The 23,356-nt window shown below is 41.7% G+C and overlaps 1 protein-coding gene across 4 annotated transcripts in view; it reads right to left on the bottom strand.

Moving 5' to 3' along the window:
• The window catches only part of SOS1 (SOS Ras/Rac guanine nucleotide exchange factor 1), a 153,082-nt gene extending 130,256 nt beyond the window's left edge, over nucleotides 1–22,826 (bottom strand). For 2 of the 4 annotated variants that reach the window (XM_003416091.4, XM_064277174.1), the window contains exon 1: nucleotides 22,663–22,825. In XM_003416091.4, the coding sequence (XP_003416139.2) occupies nucleotides 22,663–22,749 (87 nt within the window). In that variant the 5' untranslated portion in view covers nucleotides 22,750–22,825. Of the gene's footprint in view, nucleotides 1–22,662 lie in introns of all 4 variants that reach the window. The other 2 variants (XM_064277175.1, XM_064277176.1) reach the window with 2 other exon arrangements.
• Between the last annotated feature and the right edge of the window lie 530 nt (nucleotides 22,827–23,356).

Here is a 23,356-nt window from a genome sequence, read left to right as displayed (position 1 = left end):
GCTGGAGGCTAGGGAGCATAGTCTCAGGGAACACCTAGGTCAACTGGCATAACATAGTTCATAATGAAAATGTTCTACATCCCACTTTGATGAATAATGTCTGGAGTCTTAAAAGCTTGTGAGCAGCCACCTAAGATAAGCTATTGGTTCCATTCTATCCAGAGCAAAGCAAAACAAAGAAAACCAAAGACACAAGGAAAATATTTGCCTAAAGGACTGAAAGACCACATGAACCAGAGACTCCACCAGCCTAAGACCAGAAGAACCAGAGGGTACCCAGCTACCACCATCTACCACTCTGACAGCGATCACAACAGAGTCCCAGACAAAGTGGGAGAAAAATATAGAACAAAATTCAAATTGACAAAAAAAAAAAGACCAGACTTACAGGTTTGACAGACTGGAGGAACCTCTGAGGCTACGGCTAACCCAGAACTGAAACCATTCCCAAAGTCTACTCTTCAGACAAAGATTACCCAGTGCCCTCAAGTGGATTCCGACTCATAGCGACCCTATAGGACGGAGTAGAACTGCCCCATAAAGATTAGACAGGCCTATAAAACAAAAAATAACACATGAGGAATGTGCTTCTTAGTTCAATCAAATATACAAGACCAAATGGGCAATTCCTGTCCAAAAGCAAGATGAGAAGGCAGGCAGGGACATCAACTGAATGAATGTGCACATGAAACCTGGGGTGGAAAGGCAGAGCGAGCTGTCACACTGTGGGGATTGCAAGCAATGTCACAAAACAATATGTGTATACATTTTTGAATGAAATATTAACTTGAGCTGTAAACTTTCACCTAAAGTACAATTAAAAAAAAAAAAACTAAATCCACTTGGAAGCTTTTAATTAGTTGTAAGAACAGTCTCTTCAAACTGGGCATTCAGTAAAAATGTCACGTCATTTGAATTCCCAAATTGAAGTTTCAAATGAAAATAACAATTTACTTCTAAGTATCAAAGTGCTATAACTCTAAAGTCAGAAACTATGAGGCTGTATTCTTTTGTAAAATACAACTCTTAGAAAAGCATATGCAAAGGTCTCAAATTACTACAAAAAGAATTTCTAAAATAAATACATTTTGTCATGGCCCCCAGACCTTCCGTTGGCCCAGGACAGGAACCATTCCCGAAGCCAACTCATCAGACATGGATTGGACTGGACAGTTGGCTGGAGAGAGATGCTGATGAGGAGTGAGCTACTTGCATCAGGTGGACACTTGAGACTATGTTGGCATCTCCTGTCTGAGAGGGTAGAGGGGGTTAGAAGCTGACAAAATGGTCACGAAAAGAGAGACTGGAAGGAGGGAGCAGGCTGCCTCATTGGGGGGAGAATAATTGGGAGTATGTAGTAAGGTGTATATATATTTTTTTATGTGAGAGACTGACTTGATTTGTAAACTGTCACTTAAGGCACAATAAAAATTATTAAAAGAAAATAAATACATTTTAAAAACTACTGTGACTTAACTAAAGGTTTGTGAACAGTTAATAACAACAGGGAACTTTTCATACATTATCTCTAATCTTCAAACAACCTAGTAAGATTGGTACTATGTTCCCCATTTTATAGTTAATAAAGGGATATGCAGGCAATTCTTACATATGTGAATTAAGACTTGGATTAAAAACTTGATTCTTTAATTTAGCAGTTACATGACTCTGGACACAAGTTTTAACTACTCAGTTTCCTTACTCTCTACATTTGGGATAATACCTACATCATAATGTTGTAACAAAAATTAAATAATAAATGTAAATATGCTATAACTTAAAAGGATTTTATTATATATATGTGAATTTCCCCATAAACTTTTAAGTAAGGCCACTGTCAGTAAAGTGGTAATTGACTTCCCTTCAATATAAACTGGAACACACATACAGTGAGGTTTTCAGGAATATTACAATTAAGTGGTTACCTAAGTATATTAATTCCAGAAATTACTAATGCAGCAATCCAGTTTTTTTTACTGACTGCTATTCAAAAAGTGCTGGGTTTTTAGTTGCCATCTTTTTTCTTTAACTGAGGCAGCAATCCAGTTTTAACCAAAGTTTTGTTCCTTCTGTCGGCTTACATAGATAGCTCTCCTCTCTTTAACTAACCGTAGTGCGTATCTGTCATTCCCAGGCTCGATCCTAACAGGACCTGAGTTTTTTTTTGAGGAATGACCGACCTCTCCACCTCTGGGCAAACGTGGTAGAAAAGGAATTTCTGATGACCACCTCCCACCCTAGAAGCCAACAGGATGGACTCTCTCTCTTCCAGTTCTAGCATAGCCAGAAGATGGGTACAGTCCTCTCCCCAAAACCTGAGAGACGACCAAATGCTGGAGGCCAGTCACAGCAGCAAGAATCCAGCAGGCCTTTCCCACCTAGATACCTGCTGCTGTGAACCATGACACCCTGGACAGAGCTCCATCAGCTTCTGCCAGTTTCTGTACCAGGGCTACCCTTCCCCTCTAAGATCCTCTGAGCAACATCTTCCAACAAATCCCTTTTATAACCAGTTCCTTTTATTTGCAACCAAGAACCCTAAGTGACATGTTAATCTAAACGGAGAAACAAAAAGAGAAAGGTTTGTCTTTTTCAAATAAACTGAAAAAGGAAGGCAGATTCCTCATGCTGTCATCTGACTTTTGTAGGGTTTTAAGTACATTAGCTAAAATTTCTAATCATGGTGTACTGGTAATTATTTCCTTATAATAATTTCATTTTTAAAGTATTAGGTAAATAAATATATCCAGACACATAAAGTTATATAATTACATATTTCTGGATCTTTTGAAATTCTAACGCATAACCAAAACAAAATCAAACCCATTGCCATGAAGTTGATTCCAACTCATAGCCACCCTATATAGGTCAGAGCAGAACTGTCCCACAGGGTTTCCAAGAAGTCTGGTGGATTCGAACTGCTGACATTTTGGTAGCAGCTGAACTCTTAATCACTGCACCACCAGGGTTTCCTAACATAAAAAAAAAAAAAAACATATAATGGGGAAAAATTCTAAAATGTCCATCTTTAACCTTTAAAACAGAGCTAAGCCTTTTCCCAGAGATTTAACAAGAATCTGCCTTTGTCTACTTGGAGCTCCTAATCACACAACACAATACTGTAACAATTCCGTAACCTCCTTGAAAAGCAGGAGATGCAATGCATTTTTTAACCACTGTATCCCTCACCTAGTGGTCAATAAATTGGTAAATTTAATGAGACATAAAAAATAATCTGAAAATGTAACTTTCTTAAGATGTGTAGTTTACAGCTTTTAAATAAAGGATATTAATTGTAATTAGCAATAAAAATGTACTTTTGAAGAAAAATGCTGAATGTTAATTGTTTCAATCATTTACCAGAAAACCAAAAATGAAACCTGTTGCCGTCGAGTTGATTCTGACTCATAGTGACCCTACAGGACAGCGCAGAACTGCCGCAGAGTTTCCAAGGAGCGCCTGGTGGATTTGAACTGCGGATCTTTTGGTTAGCAGCCATAGCTCTTAACCACTACACCACCAGGCCAATCACCTACATTTAAATCCAATCTGCCTGACATATAAAATAATGATACTCTATATATTTTCCCAAAATACCTGATCACCTATGCAGTTAGCTCTTAGTAAGCTACAGTTGTAAAGACAATTTGTAATGTTATTGCAATGGGGAGGCACATCTGTATACTCTATATTATTCCATGGACAGCCAGAAGAACAAATCTGTCTTGGAAGAAGTACAGCCAGAATGCTCCTTAGAAGCAAGGATGGCAAGGCTTCACCTTGCTCACTTTGGACATGTTATCAGAAGGGACCAATCCCTGGAGAATGACATCATGCTTGGTAAAGCAGAGGGTCAGTGAAAAAGAGGAAGGCCCTCAATGAGATGGAATGACACCATGGCTGCAACAACAGGCTCAAACATAACAACAATTTTAAGGATGGTGCAGGATCGGGCAACATTTCATTGTTATACATAAGGTTGCTATGAGTCCGAGCCAACTCTAGAGCCCCTAAGAACAAAAATAGCAAGAGCAAAGTATGGGCAATCCAAATGACTTGGTGCCACTTTCACTTCTACCAAGACAGGACAGGGTCAGAGTCTGACACCAATGTGGTGAGTAAGTGTTTCTGAGTGTAACGTCAGTGCCAAGTATAAGCGGTTCTATTCAGGGATTTCTATTTACCATCCAAAAACAGAAATATGTTCTGCTGGTAAGATTTTATGAAATTAAGGCCATTTAACTCAATATCTAATTTATTTGTTAAGAAGCCAGAGGGAACAGCCCAGAGGCAGGAGGATGTCTAGAGAAACAACAGAAAAGTCAACAGTGAGTGATCAGAGACAGTAGGGGGCCAGGTCACTTTAAGGACTTAGGGCTTGACTCTGAGTGCGATGGAAAGCCAACAAGAAAGTCTTCAGAGTCTCTTTTACAAGGGTTTTCATCTACTGCTGTTCTGTCTTAGCAACCCTACAGGACAGAGCAGAACTGCCCTCTAGGGTTTCCAAGGCTGTAAATCCTTACGGAAGCAGACTGCCACATCTTTCTCCCATGGAGCAGCTGATGGGTTCAAACCGCCGACCTTTTGGTTAGCAGCCAAGTGCTTAACCGCCGAGCCATCAGGGCTCCTTGGTAGTTATAAAGAGTAGGGATATTTTAACAGCCTTTTTAGTTGTTACGAATATTCTTTTTTCATACTATACCAAAATCCACAAGTGGTAGTTTCTTAAAGGTTAGTTGCAATGTGGACTCTGAAATCATAGCAACAAACTTTTTGTTCCCTACGTTAAAGATGGTAAGCGGCCCTGGTAGCATAATGATTAAACATTTGGCCGCTAATCAAAAAGGCGATGGTTCAAATCCACCCGCTGTTTTACAGAATGATGTGGCAGTCTGCTTCAGTAAAGATTTACAGCCTTCACAACCGTATGGGGCAGTTCTACTCTGTCCTATATAAGGTCGCTGTGAGTTAGAATCAACTTGACAGCAACTGACTCGGGTTTTTTTAAATCATGATTTCAGGGTTCCCCAAATGGTGCAAACAGTTAACATGCTTGACTGTTACCCAGACGTTAGAGGTTCCAGGCCACCCAGAGGCACCTCAGATGAAAGGCCTGGTGATCTACTTTGAAAAATCCACCCATTAAAAACCCTACGGCATACTGTTCTGCTCTGACACACACGAGGTTTCCATGAGTCAGGATCCCCCCGATGGCAGTACCTGGTTATCGTGGTTTTAAAGTAATGTGATGTAAAGTTTTATAACACATAGAAAAGTTATTAAATATATGCCAGAAATCAGAGTCCTACCACTGTCTTTAAACAAATTACAGCTGAGAATGTAATTATCGATAAGTACATTCTGTTACAAATTATTGGGCCATATACGGAAATCTGCTTACTTGTAAACGGTTTAGATTATAAGTAAACTAGAAACTGGGACTTGCCTATACAGAAGAAGAAAAGCTTGCTTCAGGAATTATAAAAGAATAACCGGAATTTAAATTGTTGTTAGTTGTCAGCAAGTCAGCTACTTTTTATAAAAAAAGTCTGTGTTAACTAAAATTCCGTTTGGTTTCCTTTTTTTTAACTTAGTATTTGTCTAATTACTTGACTTCTTTTTAGCCCTGAACCAAACTACTTTCTATACTAGGAGTGGCTCCATTTACAATTGTGATGTTTTAACACTCGTGGGTTGACTACAGGTTGTTTTGTTTTTATCACCAGATAAGTTTCATAAAGCATCACTTACATTTTATTTTCTAACTGTACATCCATAATGCTCACCACGGAATGAGCGCTCAACAAATCTAGTGAATAAAACCAAATTCATAAAGATGAGCATGAAAGCAGCATTAGAGTCTCTTTCCCAAAATCACCTTTCTATTATAATTTAAAAATATCTATTTTAAAAACTTTTTTTTTTTTTAAAAAAACAATGTCTGAGCAATTCAGGGTCCATAAAACCAAGACTTCAGGTCACTTCTTTTCTCTCATATATACCTCCACACTCAACTCCAATGGAGGGTTATCAGAATTTGACTTCATGAGGAATTTCATTTAATGCCTCAGTTTACTGAGTCTCAGCATTTTCTAAGCCTGATGTTCTCTGCCTGCCTCTCAGACAGCCCAGCCTAAGGAAAGCCAACAAGAAGTCATCAACAAGGCGTGTACCGCTGGCCTACTTAGGGTGCTACTTACGCTGGTTTGTCTGAAGTGCTCTGGTTCACTAGTTTATATAGTAATAATCTGGGTATCTTTTGCATTGTTTTGTCTTATGGTTCTGTTCATATTTTTATGCACTGAAGTTTTAAATTATACATTGTATACAAAATACAAACTTTATTTGATAACTACTGAAGCAACTGTGTGCCATTAATTTCAATGGTAGTTAAGTTTTCAACTTTCAAGAATTCACCCTAAGACACCTTTTTTAAAGCATAAGGGTTTTGTTTTTTTCAGGAACAAATTACCCACTTTACGTGGGGGAAGGTTATAATTCAATTATCCCAAATCAGGCAATTCATAGCCACATAGATGACCCTGGCTAGCCACAGAATAAGCCTCTCAGATCTCCAGCCACAGGGAGCATAATTGACTGAGGACCCCAGCTGCTGCAGTCTGAAATCCATCACTGTGTTTGAGCTGAGGCCATGCTTCTCAATGGCTGCTCAGTCAATGACTGAGTCAATGACTGAGTGTGGCAGGCAAACTAAGGCAGGCCTATTCCTGGAAGACACAGAATTCCTGTGATGGGCAATTTTCACTCGAGGACTTCCTGACGGCCATAGCAAAATTTTCTTAGAACTGCACTGCAGTCTAAAACACTTTAATCCAAACTTCCTTCCTTCCTTACCTTTCTCCTTTACTTGGAGTCAGACTTACATTATGGTCTGAGGACCCTCCCAGCCTCCTCTGTCTCAGCAGCATTTTCCCTCAGCAGCATTTCCCCTAATAAATTTCCTGCATGCTTAGGCCCATCCTGCCATTTGATTTTCAGAGGACCTGGCTTTACACAACTAAGGCTGCCCTTGAAGCCTCATGTTTTTAAAAATTCTAACCATTTTAAATGAACTATTTCTAAAATATTCACTACTCTATTTACTAAAATAGAATAAACTGAATATGACAATTCTAATGCTTTTTGGAGCCCTGGTGGCACAGTGATTAAGTGTTCAGCTGCTAACCAAAAGGCCGGCAGTTCAAATCCAGCAGCTGTTCCTCGGAAACCATATGTGGGAGTTCTACTCTGTCCTACAGGGTCCCTATGAGTCAGAATAAACTCAACGGCAACAGGTTTTTTAGTTTAATGTCTTTTGACTAGTAAAGATTTCAACTAAGACCCACCTAACTCATTAGTAGTAAATTCTTGAGAGGACAGACAGGAACCATATGCAATCAACAAATGTACGCTAAGCACCTATTATAAAAATGAGAAATATGCTAAGCATTATTAGGAATACAAAGGGCCCTATTCTTACCTTCAAGCAACTGCCAATCTAGAAGAGGAGAGACAGATTCAAATAAATTTTAAAAGGCACACCGTTGTAAGTGCTACAATTCAGGTATAAGGTACTGTCCTAGTCATCCAGTGCTGCTGTAACAGAAATATCACAAGGGATGGCTTTAACAAAGAGAAATTTATTCTCTCACAGTCTAGTAGGCTACAAGTCCAAATTCAGGGGAAGACTTTCTCTCTGTGTCAGTTCTGGAGGAAGGTCCTTGTCATCAATCTTCCCTTGGTCTGGCAGCATCTCAGCGCAGGAACCTCAGTCCAAAGGATGCACTGTGCTCCTAGTGCTGCTTTCTTGGTGGTATGAGGTCCCATGTCTCTCTGCTCACTTCTCTCCTAATACCTCAAAAGAGATTGGCTTAAAACACAATCTAATCTTGTAGATCTCATCAGTACAACTGCCACTAATCATTATAGAGATAGGATTTACAACACACAGGGAAATCCAAACAGATGACAAAATGGTAGAAAATCACACAATACTGGGAATCATGGCCCAGCCAAATTGATACACATATTTCTGGGGGACACAATTCAATCCATGACAGGTACTTAGGAAATGAAGATATTGATTCTACATAGGCGAGGAGTAGTAGAAAGGCGCTGTAGAGATGGCATTTGAAATGTACTTTGAAATACATCATCAGAGCCTTCAAGTTGCATACCTGCCTATTATTATCAAGGACAGTCCAACAAAGACACCTTTCATGCTTGCCATACTTGGCTACCCCAAAGCGCAAATCCCTCTCTTATCACAATTCTCTCACATTCCATCTCCAGAGTACTCATCATTTCTTAGTTTACCTCTAAATGCTTTCCTATCCCAGTATTCCTTCTTTCATCACTATCATCACTTAGACCCCCTCAACCAGAAACCTAGGAATTAGCCTGGACTCTCTCTCATTACCCCCACCTACTCAGTTACCAATATACCTCTAAATCTCTCTATAATCCCCTTTTTCTCTATCCTCACTACCACTGCCCTAGTCAAAACCACCACCATCCTGTCCATGAACCGCTGCAAAAGTCTCCTAACTGGATTTCTGGCTCTCGTTTAATCCATGCTCCACAGACCAGATAGTGATCCTTCAAAATTCATATTTTATCATCAATACCCTGCTTAAAACCCTTCAGTGACTTCCCATTGCTCACAAGATCTGGCCCCAAACTCCAGCCACTCAGAACTCCTCAAATGCTGAGTTCCTCCTCTTGGCCTCCAAACCACTACAAATCCTTGGAACACAGTACTTCCTTGTCCTCACCTGGCTAATTCGCACTTCCATTTAAAATGTCACTTCCATCATTTTCAAACATGAGCACTAAAGGATAGTCTCCTAGCCTCCCATTGCTATCCCAAGAACCTTACTCCTTTAGCCCTTTTTCTTTATGGTCCATGATCTCTTTCTACTAACTAGTGCCTTTAAAATTCTTAATTTTTGAATGCAGCATGATCTTTTTTTCAAGTGAAATACTATTTAGATAGAGCTTCAACATGTAAAAGGGCTGAGCTTCTAAGTTTAAAGCAAGGGGTTTCAGAACCCTCTTCATTCAGCCTCTCTCTCTGAGGCACTTTGTCCTTGAAATCTATGGTGCAGGGCAATTAGAACACCACTGTTCTGTATTATACTGCCTACTCAAAGAAGGCAACACAGTGTAGGGGAAAGAGTTGTCTTTGAAGCCAGATATACTTAGGTTCAAATCAGAATTCTACTCCTTATTAGTTACGAGATCTTGAGCAATTTGCCTCTTTGATGATAGATTTCCTCAGCTGTAAAACTAGTGTGTTACCACCTTGAAAAGTCAGAGTGAAGCCAACTTTAGTATGTAAAGTACCAAACGTAGTACCTAGAATACTGGCATATAGTAGGAACTCAGTGAAAATACTAGCTGACATGGTTTATCCCAGGAATGTAAGTTTGCATTAATATTCAAAAAGCAATCAATGTAATTCACCTAATAAACACAGTAAGAGAGAAAATTCTTACGATCATTCTAACAGATACAGAAAAATCATCCGACAAAATTCAACACCCACTTATGAGAGGGGAAAAAAATTCTCAGAAAACTAAAAATAGAAGGGGAATCCTCAATCTGACAAAGGACATCAGTGAAAAACTAACAGCTAACATCATACTTAATGGTGATGTAATGAATGCTTTCCCCCAAGTCTGGAAACAAGGCAAAGATAACCACTCTCAGTGCTTTGATTCAACATCACTGAAGGTTCTAGCTAGTAAAACAAGGCAAGAACAGGAAATAAAAGGCATAAAGATCAGATTGTCTCTATCTGCAGATGACATAATTATGTAGAAAATTGTAGATTCTAATAGCAAGGTCATAGGATAGAAGGCCAATATACAAAAATTAACTGTATGTTTATACACTAGCAGCAAATAAGTAGAAGATGAAATTCAAATCTTTAAAAAAACAATTTACATTAAAAAATCAAAATATTCAGGATTAAATTTAACAACATGTAAGTCTTCTACACTGAAAACTACAAACTGTAGCCGAGAGAAATTAAAAAGTCTAAATAAATGGGAAGATATATCATGTTCATGGGTCCAAAACTTAACAATTAAGATGTCAATCTCCCCAAAATGATCTACATAGATTCAACAGAATTACAGTCAAAATTTCAACAATTGTTTTTGTAGAAACTGACAAGCTAATTAAAAGTTTATATGGAAATACAAAGATCTAGAAATACTAAAACAATATTTTAAAAAAGAGAAAAAAAAATCGGAGGATTTACACTACCTAACTTAAAGACCCTGGGTGGCGTAGTGGTTAAGTGCTATGGCTGCTAACCAAAGCATCGGCAGTTCGAATCCAGCAGGCACTCCTTGGAAACTCTATGGGGCAGTTCTACTCTGTTCTATAGGGTTGCTATGAGTCGAAATCGACTCGAAGGCACTAGGTTTGGTTTTTTTTTTTTTAACTTAAAGACAGAAGCCCTGGGGGCATAACAGTTAAGCACTCACCAGCTAAATAACAGACTGGCAGTTTGAACCACCCAACTGCAAGAAAGACCTGCAATCTGCTTTTGCAAAGATTACAGTCAAGAAAACCCTATGGGGCAATTCTACTGACACATGGGGTCGCTATGAGTCCCAATCAACTCGATGGCACTGAATAACAACTTCAAGACTTACTATAAATTTATAGTAATCAAGACAGTGTGGTACTATCATAAAGATAATTAGAATAAAATAAAATGGAGAGCCTAGAAATAAACTCATATATGGTCATTTTCACAAAAGCTCCAATGCAATCCAATGGGGAGAGGAAAGTCTCTTCAATAAATAGTTCTGAAATAACCTGTTATCTGGGCAAATCTGCAGCAACAAAGCTCTTCAAAGTGTTGAAAAGCAAAGATGTCACCTTGAAGACTAAGGCGCCCCTGACCCAAGCCATGGTATTTTCAATCACATCATACGCATGTGAAAGCTGGACAATGAATAAGGAAGACCGAAGAATTGATGCCTTTGAATTGTGGTGCTGGTGAAGAATAGTGAATATACCACGGACTGCCAGAAGAACAAACAAATCTGTCTTGGAAGAAGAAGAACCAGAATGCTCCTTGGAAGCAAGGATGGCAAGACTGTGTCTTACATACTTGGGATGTGCTGTCAGGAGGGATCAGTCCCTGGAGAAGGACATCATGCCTGGTAAAGTACAAGGTCAGAGGAAAAGAGTAAGACCCTCAACGAGGTGGACTGACACAGTGGCTGGAATAATGGGCTCAAGTGTAACATCGATTACAAGGATGATGCATGATGGGGCAGTTTTGTTATGTTGTGCATAGGGTCACTCTAAGTTGGAACTGACTCAACGGCAAATAACAAAAACAACATAAAGCTTTTAGAAGACAGCATTAGGAGATGTCTTCATGGCTTGGTAGCAGGCAAAGGGTTCTTAGAGAAAGCAATAATCATAGGAGAATAAAAATTGATAAATTTAACTCCGTTAATGTTTGTAAAAATGGCATGGTGGCACCTGTCCTTTTCTAACTTCACAAGAAGCAGGAGGAGGAGAGAATCAAGATCAACATCAGCCCAAGGCAGATTCCTATGGGGTGGAAGTCAGATGTACCTCCTCTCTCCAACTTTTTACCAATTCTGACACGAGCCTGTCCCTCCCAAAGCACTCTCTACTTCTCTTCTGTGCTCGATAATTCATCACAATGGCCACACAGAACTCATGGACAGTACTTACGGTTAAGGGATTACAACTCAGAATCAGGACCAACAGGCCACAGCTCAGATCTGGACCAACAGGCTACAGCTCAGATCAGGACCAAGAGGCTACAGCTCAGGTCAGGACCAACAGGCTACAGCTCAGATCAGGACCAACAGGCTATAGCTCAGGTCAGGATCAGGAAGCACACGAGCAAAGTCTCCCTTCTTCAGTGCAGGACAGCTCTCTCAGCTCCTCTTGTCCATGCAGAGCTCCTCAGAGGCACCTGAGGACAGGCTCTTCTCAGCCCCCTCAGGACAGGCTTCTCTTAGCCCCCTCACAACACGCTCCTCTTGGCCCTGGCCTCTGCTCTGCTCAGCCAAGTGTTACAAAGCTCTCCAGCTCCCACGATAAGTGCCCAGAAGTACCCTACTCCCACAGAAAGCCTCCTGCCCAAAGGCACTCAGCTCTCTCACTCTGTGTGGGCTGGCAAGCCTAGCTCTGCCAACAAGTACCCAGAGGCATCCCACTCCTCCAGCAAGCCTCCTCCCCGGAAGTGCTCAGCTCTCTCACTCTGTGGGTCAGCGTGCTCACTACAGCTCCTCTCTCGTGGGCCAGAAAGCCCACCGTAGCCATCTTGCATTAGTCAGGCTCAGCTGCTGCCATTTCTTTGCTGCGCTTGCTGCTGCTTCTCACCACCTCATACCTTCTCCAGTGCCACAGCTCTCTGTCTCCCGAGTCTAGGAGGCTCTCAGAGGAGGGACCCCAGGTCCAAAGGACGTGCTCTACTCCTGGCTCTTCTTGGTTGTAGTGCGGTTCCCCCTCTCTTGTTCTGGGATTGGCTCTTTTTAAAACTAGCAAAATGGCAAATTGACCAATCTCCTAAAAGGGTTCCATATACCTTATTTGCCTGGTCCCACCCCCACAAGGGTTCCATGTACCTTGTTTGTATTAACAGCCTGTCCAATCCTTTTGTTGGGCCACAAAGACCTTATTTGCATAGTCTCACCCAATCATTGTGGGAGTTACAAGACCATGCCTGGCTAAAAGGGCCATATTAAGTAACTCGTTTTACCACAATGTTAAGAACTCTGTTCAACAAAAAAAATCCTTAGGGGGGAAAGAATAAATGGGGCTAGGGCAACTGGGTTTCCACATGCAAAAGAATGAACCTGGATGCATACCTCACATCATTTATGAAAATTAACTCAAAATGAATCAAGAACCTAAATATAAACTAAAACCATAGAAAACTCTTAGGAGAAAACATAGGGGTAATGGTTCCAGACCTAGTTTTCTAACAATGGATTCAGATATGTCACTGAAAGCACAAGCAACAAAAGACAAAATAGATAAATGGAACTTTATCAAAATTAAAAACTTTGTCCAAAGGACTTTATCAACAAAGTAAAGAGACAACCTATAGACCGGGAGAAATTTTTCAGGAACCATATACCTGATGAGGGTTCAATATCTAGAATATATACAGAACTCCTACAACTTAACAACAACGAGACAAACAATCCAATCAAAAAATAGGCAAAGCGCCTGAATATGCCATCTCACAAACAAGAAACACGAATGGCCAAGAAACACATGAAAAGATGCTCAACATCATTAGTCATTACAGAAATGCAAATCAAAACTACAATGAGATATTACTTCACCCCCACTGAGATGGGTATGATTTAAAAAAAAAAAAAAAAATTAAAACAACAGGTATTAGCAAGGATATGAAGAAACTGGAAATCTCATCCACTGCTGGTGGGCTGTAAAGCAGTACATTGGCTGTGGAAAACAGTTGGGCAGTTGCTCAAAAAATTAAAAAATTAAATGTAGAGTTACCACATAATCCAGTAATTCCACTCCTAGGTACATCCCAAAAAATTGACAGCAGGAATGCAAACAGATACTTGTATACCCGTGTTCACTGCAGTACTACTCACAATACCCAAAAGGTGGAAAAAAACTAAAGGTCCATCAGCAGATGAGTGCATAAACAAAATATGGTACATACATGCAATGGAAAGCTATTCAGCCATGAAGAGAAACTAAGTCCTGATACATGCTACAACATGGATGAATCCTGGAAACACTATATTGAGATATTGAGTGAAATATGTCCATCACAAAAGGATAAATACTCTATGATTCCACTTACAGGAAATGTGTAGACTAAGCAAATGTAGACTGCTAACTGAAAGATCGGCAGTTCAAACCCACCAGCCACTCCATGGGAGAAAGATGTGGCAGTCTACTTCCATAAAGATTACAGCCTTGGAAACCCTATGGGACAGTTCTACCTACAGGGCTGCTTTGAGTCCAAATCAACTCAATGGCAGTGAGCTTGGTTTTGGTTTTACAGAGGCCAAAGCTTATAAGTGGTTACCAGGGGTGAGGGAGTAGGAAAGAGGGAGTCATTGCTTAGGGAGCACTGACCTTCCGTCAACGGTGGTGGAAAATACGGAAACAGATAGTGGTGATGATTGCACAATATGATGAGTGTAATTAATGTCACTGAATTGTACATATGAAAAATGTTGAAATTACAAATGTTTTGTTGTATATAGACTTACCACAATTAAAAAGGCAGGTGAAAAAATTTCTTAAGAAAATGAATAGGCAAGCCACTGGCTAGCATAAAATATTCACAAAACGTATGTCTGACAAAGGATATATAAAGTTACCTGGATATACAAAGAGCTCCTACAGCTCAATACTAAAAAGAAAAATAATCCAATTTTTTAAATAGGCCAAGGATTTGGGCAGACACTGACCAAAGAAAGTTACATGAACGGCCAGTAAGAACATTGGGTAATATAAATTAAAACCGCAATGAATTGCCACTACACATCCACCAGAAAAACTAAAATTGAAGACTGATAACGTCAAATGTTGGCAAAGATATGAAGCAACTGGAAGTCTCACACATTGCTGATAGGAATGTAAGATGGTATAACTACTTCAGAAAAAGATCATCAGTTTCTTTAAAAAACTAAACAGACATCTGCCCTATGAGCCATGTGTCCTGGTACTTACTCAAGAAAAATGAAAACATATGTCTACAAGAAGACTTGCACAGAAACATTAACGGCAGCTCTATTCATAACAGCCCCAAAATGGAAACAGCCCAGATATCCATTCACAGGAGAATAATCTGTGACATATTCATATGATGGAAAAAAGGAATGAATTCTTGATCTATACAACCTCAAATGCCTTAACAAAAGGATGTATACCATATGATTCAACTTACATAATGTTTTAGAACAAATAAAATTAATCTACGGTGGGGTAAAAGATCAGAACAGAGGTTGCCTATGGGAGGTGGGGGTAGAGAATGAGAAGGCACATGACGGAAATTTCAGGGGTGAAGGTAATGTTCTATGTCTTCATAGAGGTTTGGGATACACAGGTGTATGCATTTGTCAAAATTCATTAAATGGTACACTAAACACTTGTGTATTCTATTGTATGTAAATTTAATTCACTATAAACAAATCTTGAACTTTAATTAATGATATGCGTGCTGAAGTGTTTATGGGTGTGGTGTACTACTCTGCAACCTTGAAATGCATCAAACCATATGATGGATTGGTGAAGGGGTGGATACGTATATAATAAACAGGTAAAATGTTAATTTAGAATCTATTTGACCAGTATGAATGTTCACTGTATTCTTTCAATTTTTCTGTATATTTGAAATTTTCATTATGAAATATTGGAGGGGAAACCTGATCACAAAATAATCCTAAAATGAAATGCAAAATTTTTTCCTATTCCATCTATAGTTATAATAAATAATACCTTATGGGGTAGGGAACAGTTATCACTTTTATTATTATTTGGCTAAAGCGTCCTCATTATTGTTATTTATGGACCTCCCTGCCTCTCCTGGATTACAGTTGTCTTCTTCACTACAATTCTCATGGACTTCATCATCCATGTCTGCAACCCATCATTCAGTATACTAACTTCAGAGCTCCTAACTCTCATTTCCTTCATCTCTGGAATCTTAAAACTCCAAAATTAAAAGAAAGTATCACCATCTCTAATTGTAATCCCCTATATGCTCCCACGGGAGCCCTGGTGGCACAGTAGTTAAGAGTTCGGCTGCTAACCAAAAAACGGGTCAGCAGTTCTAACCCACCACCGCTCCTTGGAAACCCTATGGGGGAGCTCTACTCTGTCCTATAAGGTAGCTATGAGTCAGAATCAACTTGTAGGCAACGAGTGTGGTTTTTTTTTTTTTTTTTGGTATCTGCTCCCACTGCCCTCCTCTTTCAACTCGTCAAGATTCTAATCCATAGAGCCCTCATTTTTCTTTCAGTCCATCACCTCCCTTGTAACTTTACTTCCACCCAATCAACTAAAATACCCCTACTCTCTGTCTCTACTGCAGCCACCTACAACCAACCATCTTCTTTAGCCCGTCACCTGAATTGGTAAGTGTTGCTGGAGAAAAACCCCACGACCACCAGACCAATGAATGCTACTCCAAATGTGTGGTCTCCACACTCAGCATAGCTCAGCAATTCCTTTCTAGGTCACTGGGGGCTCCTTCTGCACACGCCAGAGCAGCTACTCCAAAACTTCATCACTCATCTTAAATTCCTGACTGATTTCTCCCTTCTCACTCTATGTAAAGCATTTTGCCTTCCATTTAATCATGAAAACAGAGGCTACCTGGTATGAAGTCCTACTCCCCAGCATACAACCAAAAAACCCAAACCCACTGCCACTGAGTCAATGCCAACTAATAGCGACCTTACAGGACAGAAAAGAATTGCACCATCGGGTTTCCAAGGCTGAAATCTTTATGGAAGCAGATTGCCACACCCTTCTCCCGCCCCAACATACAAACACATCTTTATTTCCTTCCCTTCTATCTCAGAAGAAGGATGTCATCTCCCCTGCTGGATGTAGCATAACATACCGAAAAACCAAACCCGTTGCTGTCAAATTGATTCTGACTCATAACTGACCCTAACCCAGTACGCAGTAGTGTTTAAAAATACAGACTCTGTAACCAAATTACATGGACAAATTTCTTAACCTTTCCAAACCTCAGTCTTCTCTCCCATAAAATGGAAGCAATAATACTATCTTGTGAGAATTAAATCAAAACACATGTGAAGCACTCAAAATAGTACTTGACAGAATAGTTCAAGGCAAATCCCGTTGCCTGTGATCCTGAGCTCATCTCCTCCTTGTCCAGCATTCTCTGCCAGGCCGTTCCTCACAAGTTCTAAAATATATACTTCTGCCACCTTCAAAGAATAAAAAGTCTTCTCCAACCTTGAATCCCCTTCTTGCCACAGCAGTATCTCTTTCCCTTCATCACTAAGCTTCTTGAAAAAAAAAGAGTCTCGAGGGGAAAAAATTATCTGTCCTTGCTATTCTGATTCTTCCCAGGCTAGTCCACGTTCTACCCTCACACTGAAACTGCTCTAACATAAGTGACCTTTTAGCTGGCAAATCTAACGCTTTCAAGCACCTTATTTGACTTTTCTGTAGCCTGACGTAGTTAACTCTTTTCTTGAATATCCTTCATTCAGCTTCTCAGACACTAACGGTTTTCTCCTTCCTTCTGACTTCTTCCGTCTCAATCTCCTTTCCTCATTCCTCTTTCTTTGCCTTCCCCCTAAACAGTACTGTCTGCCACCTTCTCCAGTTCTCTTTCAGTCATACTGTAATCATTTTCAGTGGGTGACCTCATCTATTCTTTTTTTTACCAGCTTTATTGAGGTATAATCAACACACAATAAAGGATACAATCCGATGACTTTTAGCATACGTATACAATCCTGAAACCATATGCATAACCAAAATAAATTAACATAAAAGCCACCCAAGACAACCACTGATCTGCTTTTTGTCACTATAGCTTAGTTTCCATTTTCCAGAATTTTGTGTAAACAACTATACAACATCTACTCTTTTTTGGCCTGGCTTCTTTCATATAGCATAATTATTTCGAAATCCATCCATGTTGTCATGTATATCAACAATTCATTCTTTTTTTATTGCTGAATGGTATGCTATTGGATGGCTACACCACAATTTGAAATTCACCTGCTGATGGGCATTTCAGTTGTTTCAGGTTTGGGCCGAAATAAAGTTGCTGTGAACATTCACGTCCTTGTATGGATACTGCTGTTAGGTGCCGAATCAGCCTGACTCTTGGCAACCCCATGCACAATGGGATTGGACCACTGTGATCCCCATCATTTTCATTAGCTGATTTTTCGGAAGTAGATGATTGCCAGGCCTTTCTTCCTAGTCTGTCTTAGTCTGGAAGCTCTACTGAAACCTGTTTAGTATCATACCAACACACGAGCCTCCAACAGCAGACTGATGGTGGCAGCTGCATTTAAGGTTCATAGGCCAGGAATTGAGCCAAGCATGGAAGGCGAGAATTCTACCACTGAATCACTGCCCCCTTTGTATGGATATAAAAATATAAAAACCTGCTGCCACTAAGTCGATTCCAACTCAGAGCAACCCTACAGGACAGAGTAGAACCATTAGGTTTCCAAGGAGCACCTGCTGGATTCCAACTACCAACCTTTTGCTTAGCAGCCATAGCTCTTAACCCCTACACCACCAGAGTTTCCTTATATGGATATAAAAAACCCAACCCAGTGCCGTCAAGTCGATTCCAACTCATGTATGGATCTATTCTTATGGCTTTACCTACACACCAAGAGTCCCAATTCTCCTTTCCCAGATACCAACCACCACTTGCAAGTTGGACAAGTCCACTTGGATAACCCAAAAGGGCTTTGAAATCTGCAGGTCTAAAAACTCACCTTATTATACCACTCATCTCTCCAACTGCTTCTCCTCCTCCATTCTCTATCCAGATTAAATACACTCAATCCAGAAACTTGGAGACTCTTCCTGCTCCCTCACCACTCTCCCAAATCACTCAGTGAGTTACTAAAAAGCCAAACTAAACCCGTTGCCAGAGAGTCAATTCTGACTCACAGCAAACCATAGGAAAGAGTAGAGCTGCCCCATAGGGTTTCCAAGGATATAAATCTTTATGCAGGCAGATTGCTACATCTGTATCCCACAGAGCAGCTGGTGAGCTCAGACCACCAACCTTTCAGTTAGCAGCCGAGAGCTTTAATCACTGTATGTCAATTGTGCCCTTTAAACATCTCTCAAATAAAATCTATTCCCACAATTCCATCCAAATGGATCCTTAGTTCGAATACATGTCGTCTCTTGGCTGAACTATTAAACTAGCCTCCTAACTTTTCTCCTTACTTCAGGTCCACATTCTTCTCCAATCCATTTTCCATCCTATGGTCAAAGTGAACTGTCTAAAATTCATATCTGATGTTAATCTGTTCACAAATCCTCAATGGCTTCTCCTCCCAAGGTAAAATTCAAATTCCTTAGCTTATCATACAAAAAAATTCTCTATAAAACAGTTACCCGAGACCAGGCTCATCCTCTGACACTCCCCATCATGTTCTAATTCAGGCATTTCTAGAATATGTCTTTTGTCTTTTTATCCTTAGTGTTGAGGGTCATGCAGTAGGATGTTCTGGGCATATTCAGGAAAGAAGTAGTCAGTTTAGTCTGGCTAAAGCATAAGAATATGAATGATTATGATAAGCAATTTAGTTAGAAAAACTAGATCAATGATCACTATCAGCTCCACGCTAGAGACTGCATACTTCATTCCAGGCCCTTAAGAAGACATCAACTATTCTGAACAAGGGCATGACATGTTCAGAAGTGTACTTTAACTTGTGAAATTTGCAAAATACACAAAGGAGACGTGGGAGGGGACGGTGAACTCACTTAAGAGGCTATTGCAGTAGCTTGGGAAAGGGAACTCAATTAAAGCAACCGGAGTAGGAAGGAATAGCTTCCAAGAACACGTCAAGGGGCAACAAATCTAAGTTTTGCCTGGTTGTGGACAATAATGCCAAGACAGATATCAGAGATGATTGCAAAGTTTTGAGCCAGTCAAATAAAATAATAAGGCCATTAAATCAGTTTCTATCGAACTGATCCTAACTCATGGCAACCCCACGTGTGTCAGAGTAGAACTGCGCTGCCTAGGGTTTTCAGTGGCTGTGTACTTTCAAAAGTAGATTGCCTGGCCTTTCTTCCAAGGTGCCTGTGGGTGGATTCGAACTACCAACCTTTAAGTTAGTAGCCAAGCGCTTAACCAGTTGTGCCACCCAGGGACTTCATAAATCAAGAAGAAATACTAGAAAATGTTAGGTGGAAGGAAGAGAGTTGATGGTTTTAGTTTGGGAAATACTGTGTTTAAGGGACTTGAAAGAAATATACGTATTCCCACACCCATTCATTCAAATAATACGAGTGCCTACGAGGTGTCTGAATATTCATGGGAGACAAAATGAAAGTAAGACATCATCTGTGTTCTCAAGGAGCATCCAATCTAGTAGTGAAGGTGGGGGATAAATAAATGTTGTTAGGTGCCCAGCGAGATGATTGACTCACAGTGACCGCCAACTGCCCCACAGGGTTTTCTAGGCTGTAATCTTAAGGGAAGTAGATCACCAAGCCTTTCTACCATGAAGTTGCCAATCTGTTGTTTAGTGGCAGAACCTTTGCACCACTAGAGCTCCTTAGACAAGTAAATAAGAACTTAAAATTCACTGTTAAGTACTAGCCTGGAGTGCTAAAAGAAAACAAAGGAGGACTATCCAATTCATCCCTGAAGATTCAAGAAAAACTCTGACATGGAGAATGAGTTCCGAAGGGGTAGAGTTAGGCCAGGCAAAGAAGGGCGGCCCAGGTGAAGGAAACAGCAAGTATAAACAGCCTCGGGTAAGAGAACACAACAGTTGGACACAAACAGTTCAATAAGTCTGATGGAAGAGTTCAAGATGTGGAGATACCCAGGTGAAATGTTCAGCAGGCAGGTGAAAATTCAGGTGTTCAGCTCCCAAGAGCATATCCAGATATGAAATATATTTTCAATCTTAGGTGGCTTAGAATCAATAATGAGTATACGAACGAGGATTGGAAGAACATTACATATCAGGTTGATGTGTACGCTTTCGCCTTTGCCTCCTCACCATCACTTCTACTGCCATCAGATAGTCATCTCTCTGCTTAAAGCGAATGCTGGTTTCAGTAAATAAGCAAAGTTGACCAGTGGGGATTGTGGTAAACTGGAGATACATGCCTTGCTCAAAGGGATCAGCCATTTACTCAGCTCCAGCCTTACCTGAATGTCAGTTCAATACAAAAAGATCTTCCTATTCTTCAAGAAATGTTGAAAATTCAAATTTCACATAATATCTCCCATTTTTAAATGCTGGCAGCAAATTACATTTAAAAATAACAAAACAATATTGTGCCAGCCAACAAAATGCTTCCATGGACAGAATTCAGCAATGGCCACCAGCATGGCAGAGTTAGACCAGCTCTGCCAACTCCTACACCACTCTTCCCCCTACTTCACAGGACCCTTAACTGATAGGTTATCGTGGCAGTTACCTCAAATTAGGAGTTAACTGATTCTGAGCAAAATGGCCCCAAACTGATAATGTTTGAGTTCTTTTTATGTTTTCAAGCAATTTGTCTACCTCCCTGTCAGAATACCTGCTTCTAGCATCACAGAGACCTCCTACCACCACGCCCCCCCCCCATCTATTACAAGCTAAAAAGCCAAGCCTGCAAATAAAGCAAAAGCAAACAGATGGAAAGCCTGATGGGATTTCTAAGGAGGAATAAGGTATATAAGCCATACGTTGTCTCTCTGGTTTTCTTAAAAAACAACATGTCAACAGTATTTGTAAAATTGTTGAGAAAAAAAGACAGTAACTTAAACCTGAAATTTTGAGGATATTCTGCTAACTAACTAGTTTCCACAGTAAAAACCAAAGAGGGGGAGGGGAAGAACAAGGCAAAAGGGAAAGTAAAAGTTGCCGGCCTTTGACAAATAACAGACACCTTTTAAGAAACATTTTTCAAAAGTATAAATATTTTGCACAAAAAGTACACGATAATCTCAATTGTTAAAATATATTTTAACAAGATAACATGAAACATTCTTTGAGCAACAAGAAACCGGGATTCAAGAAGAGTAAAGCGATCTCTATACTTACAGAAAAGGTAAGAGAAAAGAAGAAAACAAAAAAATACTCTGGTAGTTGTTTTTAAAGTCATTCAACACATCAGTCTCTGATGTTCTGAGGTGTATATTAAGTCACAACGTTGCTTTTCGAAGCTACTACAATGTAGCAACATTTCCTAATTATACTGAAACATTTAAAAAGCACAGAACACGGTGTAGAACCTGAGATAACAATGTGGCAAACCTGAAGAAACATATAAAGGTTAAAAAGGTTTGTAATCAACAAACCAAACGACAGATTCAGATTTTCAGGCTCTCAGAAAACAACAACAACCAAAACCCTTAAAATAATGGCATCTGCACCCACCCCTGTTACTCGGAAGAGTGGAGGAATCTGGAGGAATGGGGAGTGATTACTGAGGTCGAGCAGAGCAAGCCGTGTTTCTCTTGCTACTGGCAGGAGAGCTCTGCAATTACTTAGGGCAAGCGTTCTGGCCAGAGCACTCTTCGAGCCCACTAAAATGAGCAGGCTGGACGCCTACAACGGAGGCTGACAGCAGCTCCTGGTAAAACGAAGGCGGAAAAGTGGCCTGCTTTGACCTCCACTAAAAACCCGGGCTCCTCCAACTGGTGTCTCCGAATCAAGGGGCAGGGCATTCCTCGCTCAGTGGTTGGATTATTCGGACAACTCTCCCTGGCTCCCTGCGGCCTTCCCACAGCCCGGGTAATGTCAACACCGAGAGCCAGCCCAATGTGGGGAAGCTCTCAGCGTGCCGTCCCTTCGGTGAGGCCGGGAAGAAAGACGGCCCTGCGCGCCCCGCCTCCCCAGCCCTTGGCCGGCCCCGGCGCCCTCGCCGGGGCTGCAGTCGGGAAGCGGGGTCCCGCGCGCTCCTCACCTTCTTCAGCGCTGGCACCAGCAGCCCCCGCCACTTGGGCGCGTTCTCTTCGCTGAAAAACTCGTACGGCAGCTGCTGCGCCTGCATGGTGCCCCCGGGGCGCCTCTGGGCGGGGAGGGGGCGGCGGAGGCCGGGCCGAGGAGCCGCGAGAGGGCGAGCTCGCTGCGCTGAGCAGGGCCGCGGCCCCGCCGGACGGCCCGGCCCCCTCGGGGCGCCGCGCTGCCGGGCTAGCCCTGGCGAGGGGCCTGGGGGGCGAGGCCCGCGCCCGGCCACCCACCCGACAGGGGCACCAGCCGCCAAGAGCGAACGCAGCCCGGAGGCGGCGGCGGCGGCATCCCGCACCACCGCCCCGGGGCCGGGCCCCCACCTCTCCTCGGCCCGCCGGCGCCGCCCCGGGCTGCCCTCCGCTGCGGCCGCCGCGCGCCCGTCCGCCGGGGCTGCGCTCCCGGGCCCGGCCTGGCCCCGCGGCGGAGCTGGCGGCGGGGGGAGGGCGTGTGGAGGGGCGCTCGGGGAGCGGCGCTCGCTCCGCGCAGCAGGGACCCCGAAACGCGCGAAGCTCCGCGCGGGGCGGAGCGGGGCCGGGGTCTCGCGGGGAAGGGGAAGGGCCCGAGGTCGGTGCGGGGAATCCGGCCGCCTGAGGTGCCGCCGCGGCCGCCGCCGACGCCGGTGTAGCGCTGGAGCTTCCTACTTGCGA

The sequence above is a fragment of the Loxodonta africana genome, chromosome 26, assembly GCF_030014295.1.
Source record: "Loxodonta africana isolate mLoxAfr1 chromosome 26, mLoxAfr1.hap2, whole genome shotgun sequence".
Lineage (NCBI taxonomy): Eukaryota > Metazoa > Chordata > Mammalia > Proboscidea > Elephantidae > Loxodonta > Loxodonta africana.
The sequence above is the reverse complement of the archived record's forward strand: the minus strand, read 5'-3'. Positions and strand labels throughout refer to the sequence as shown.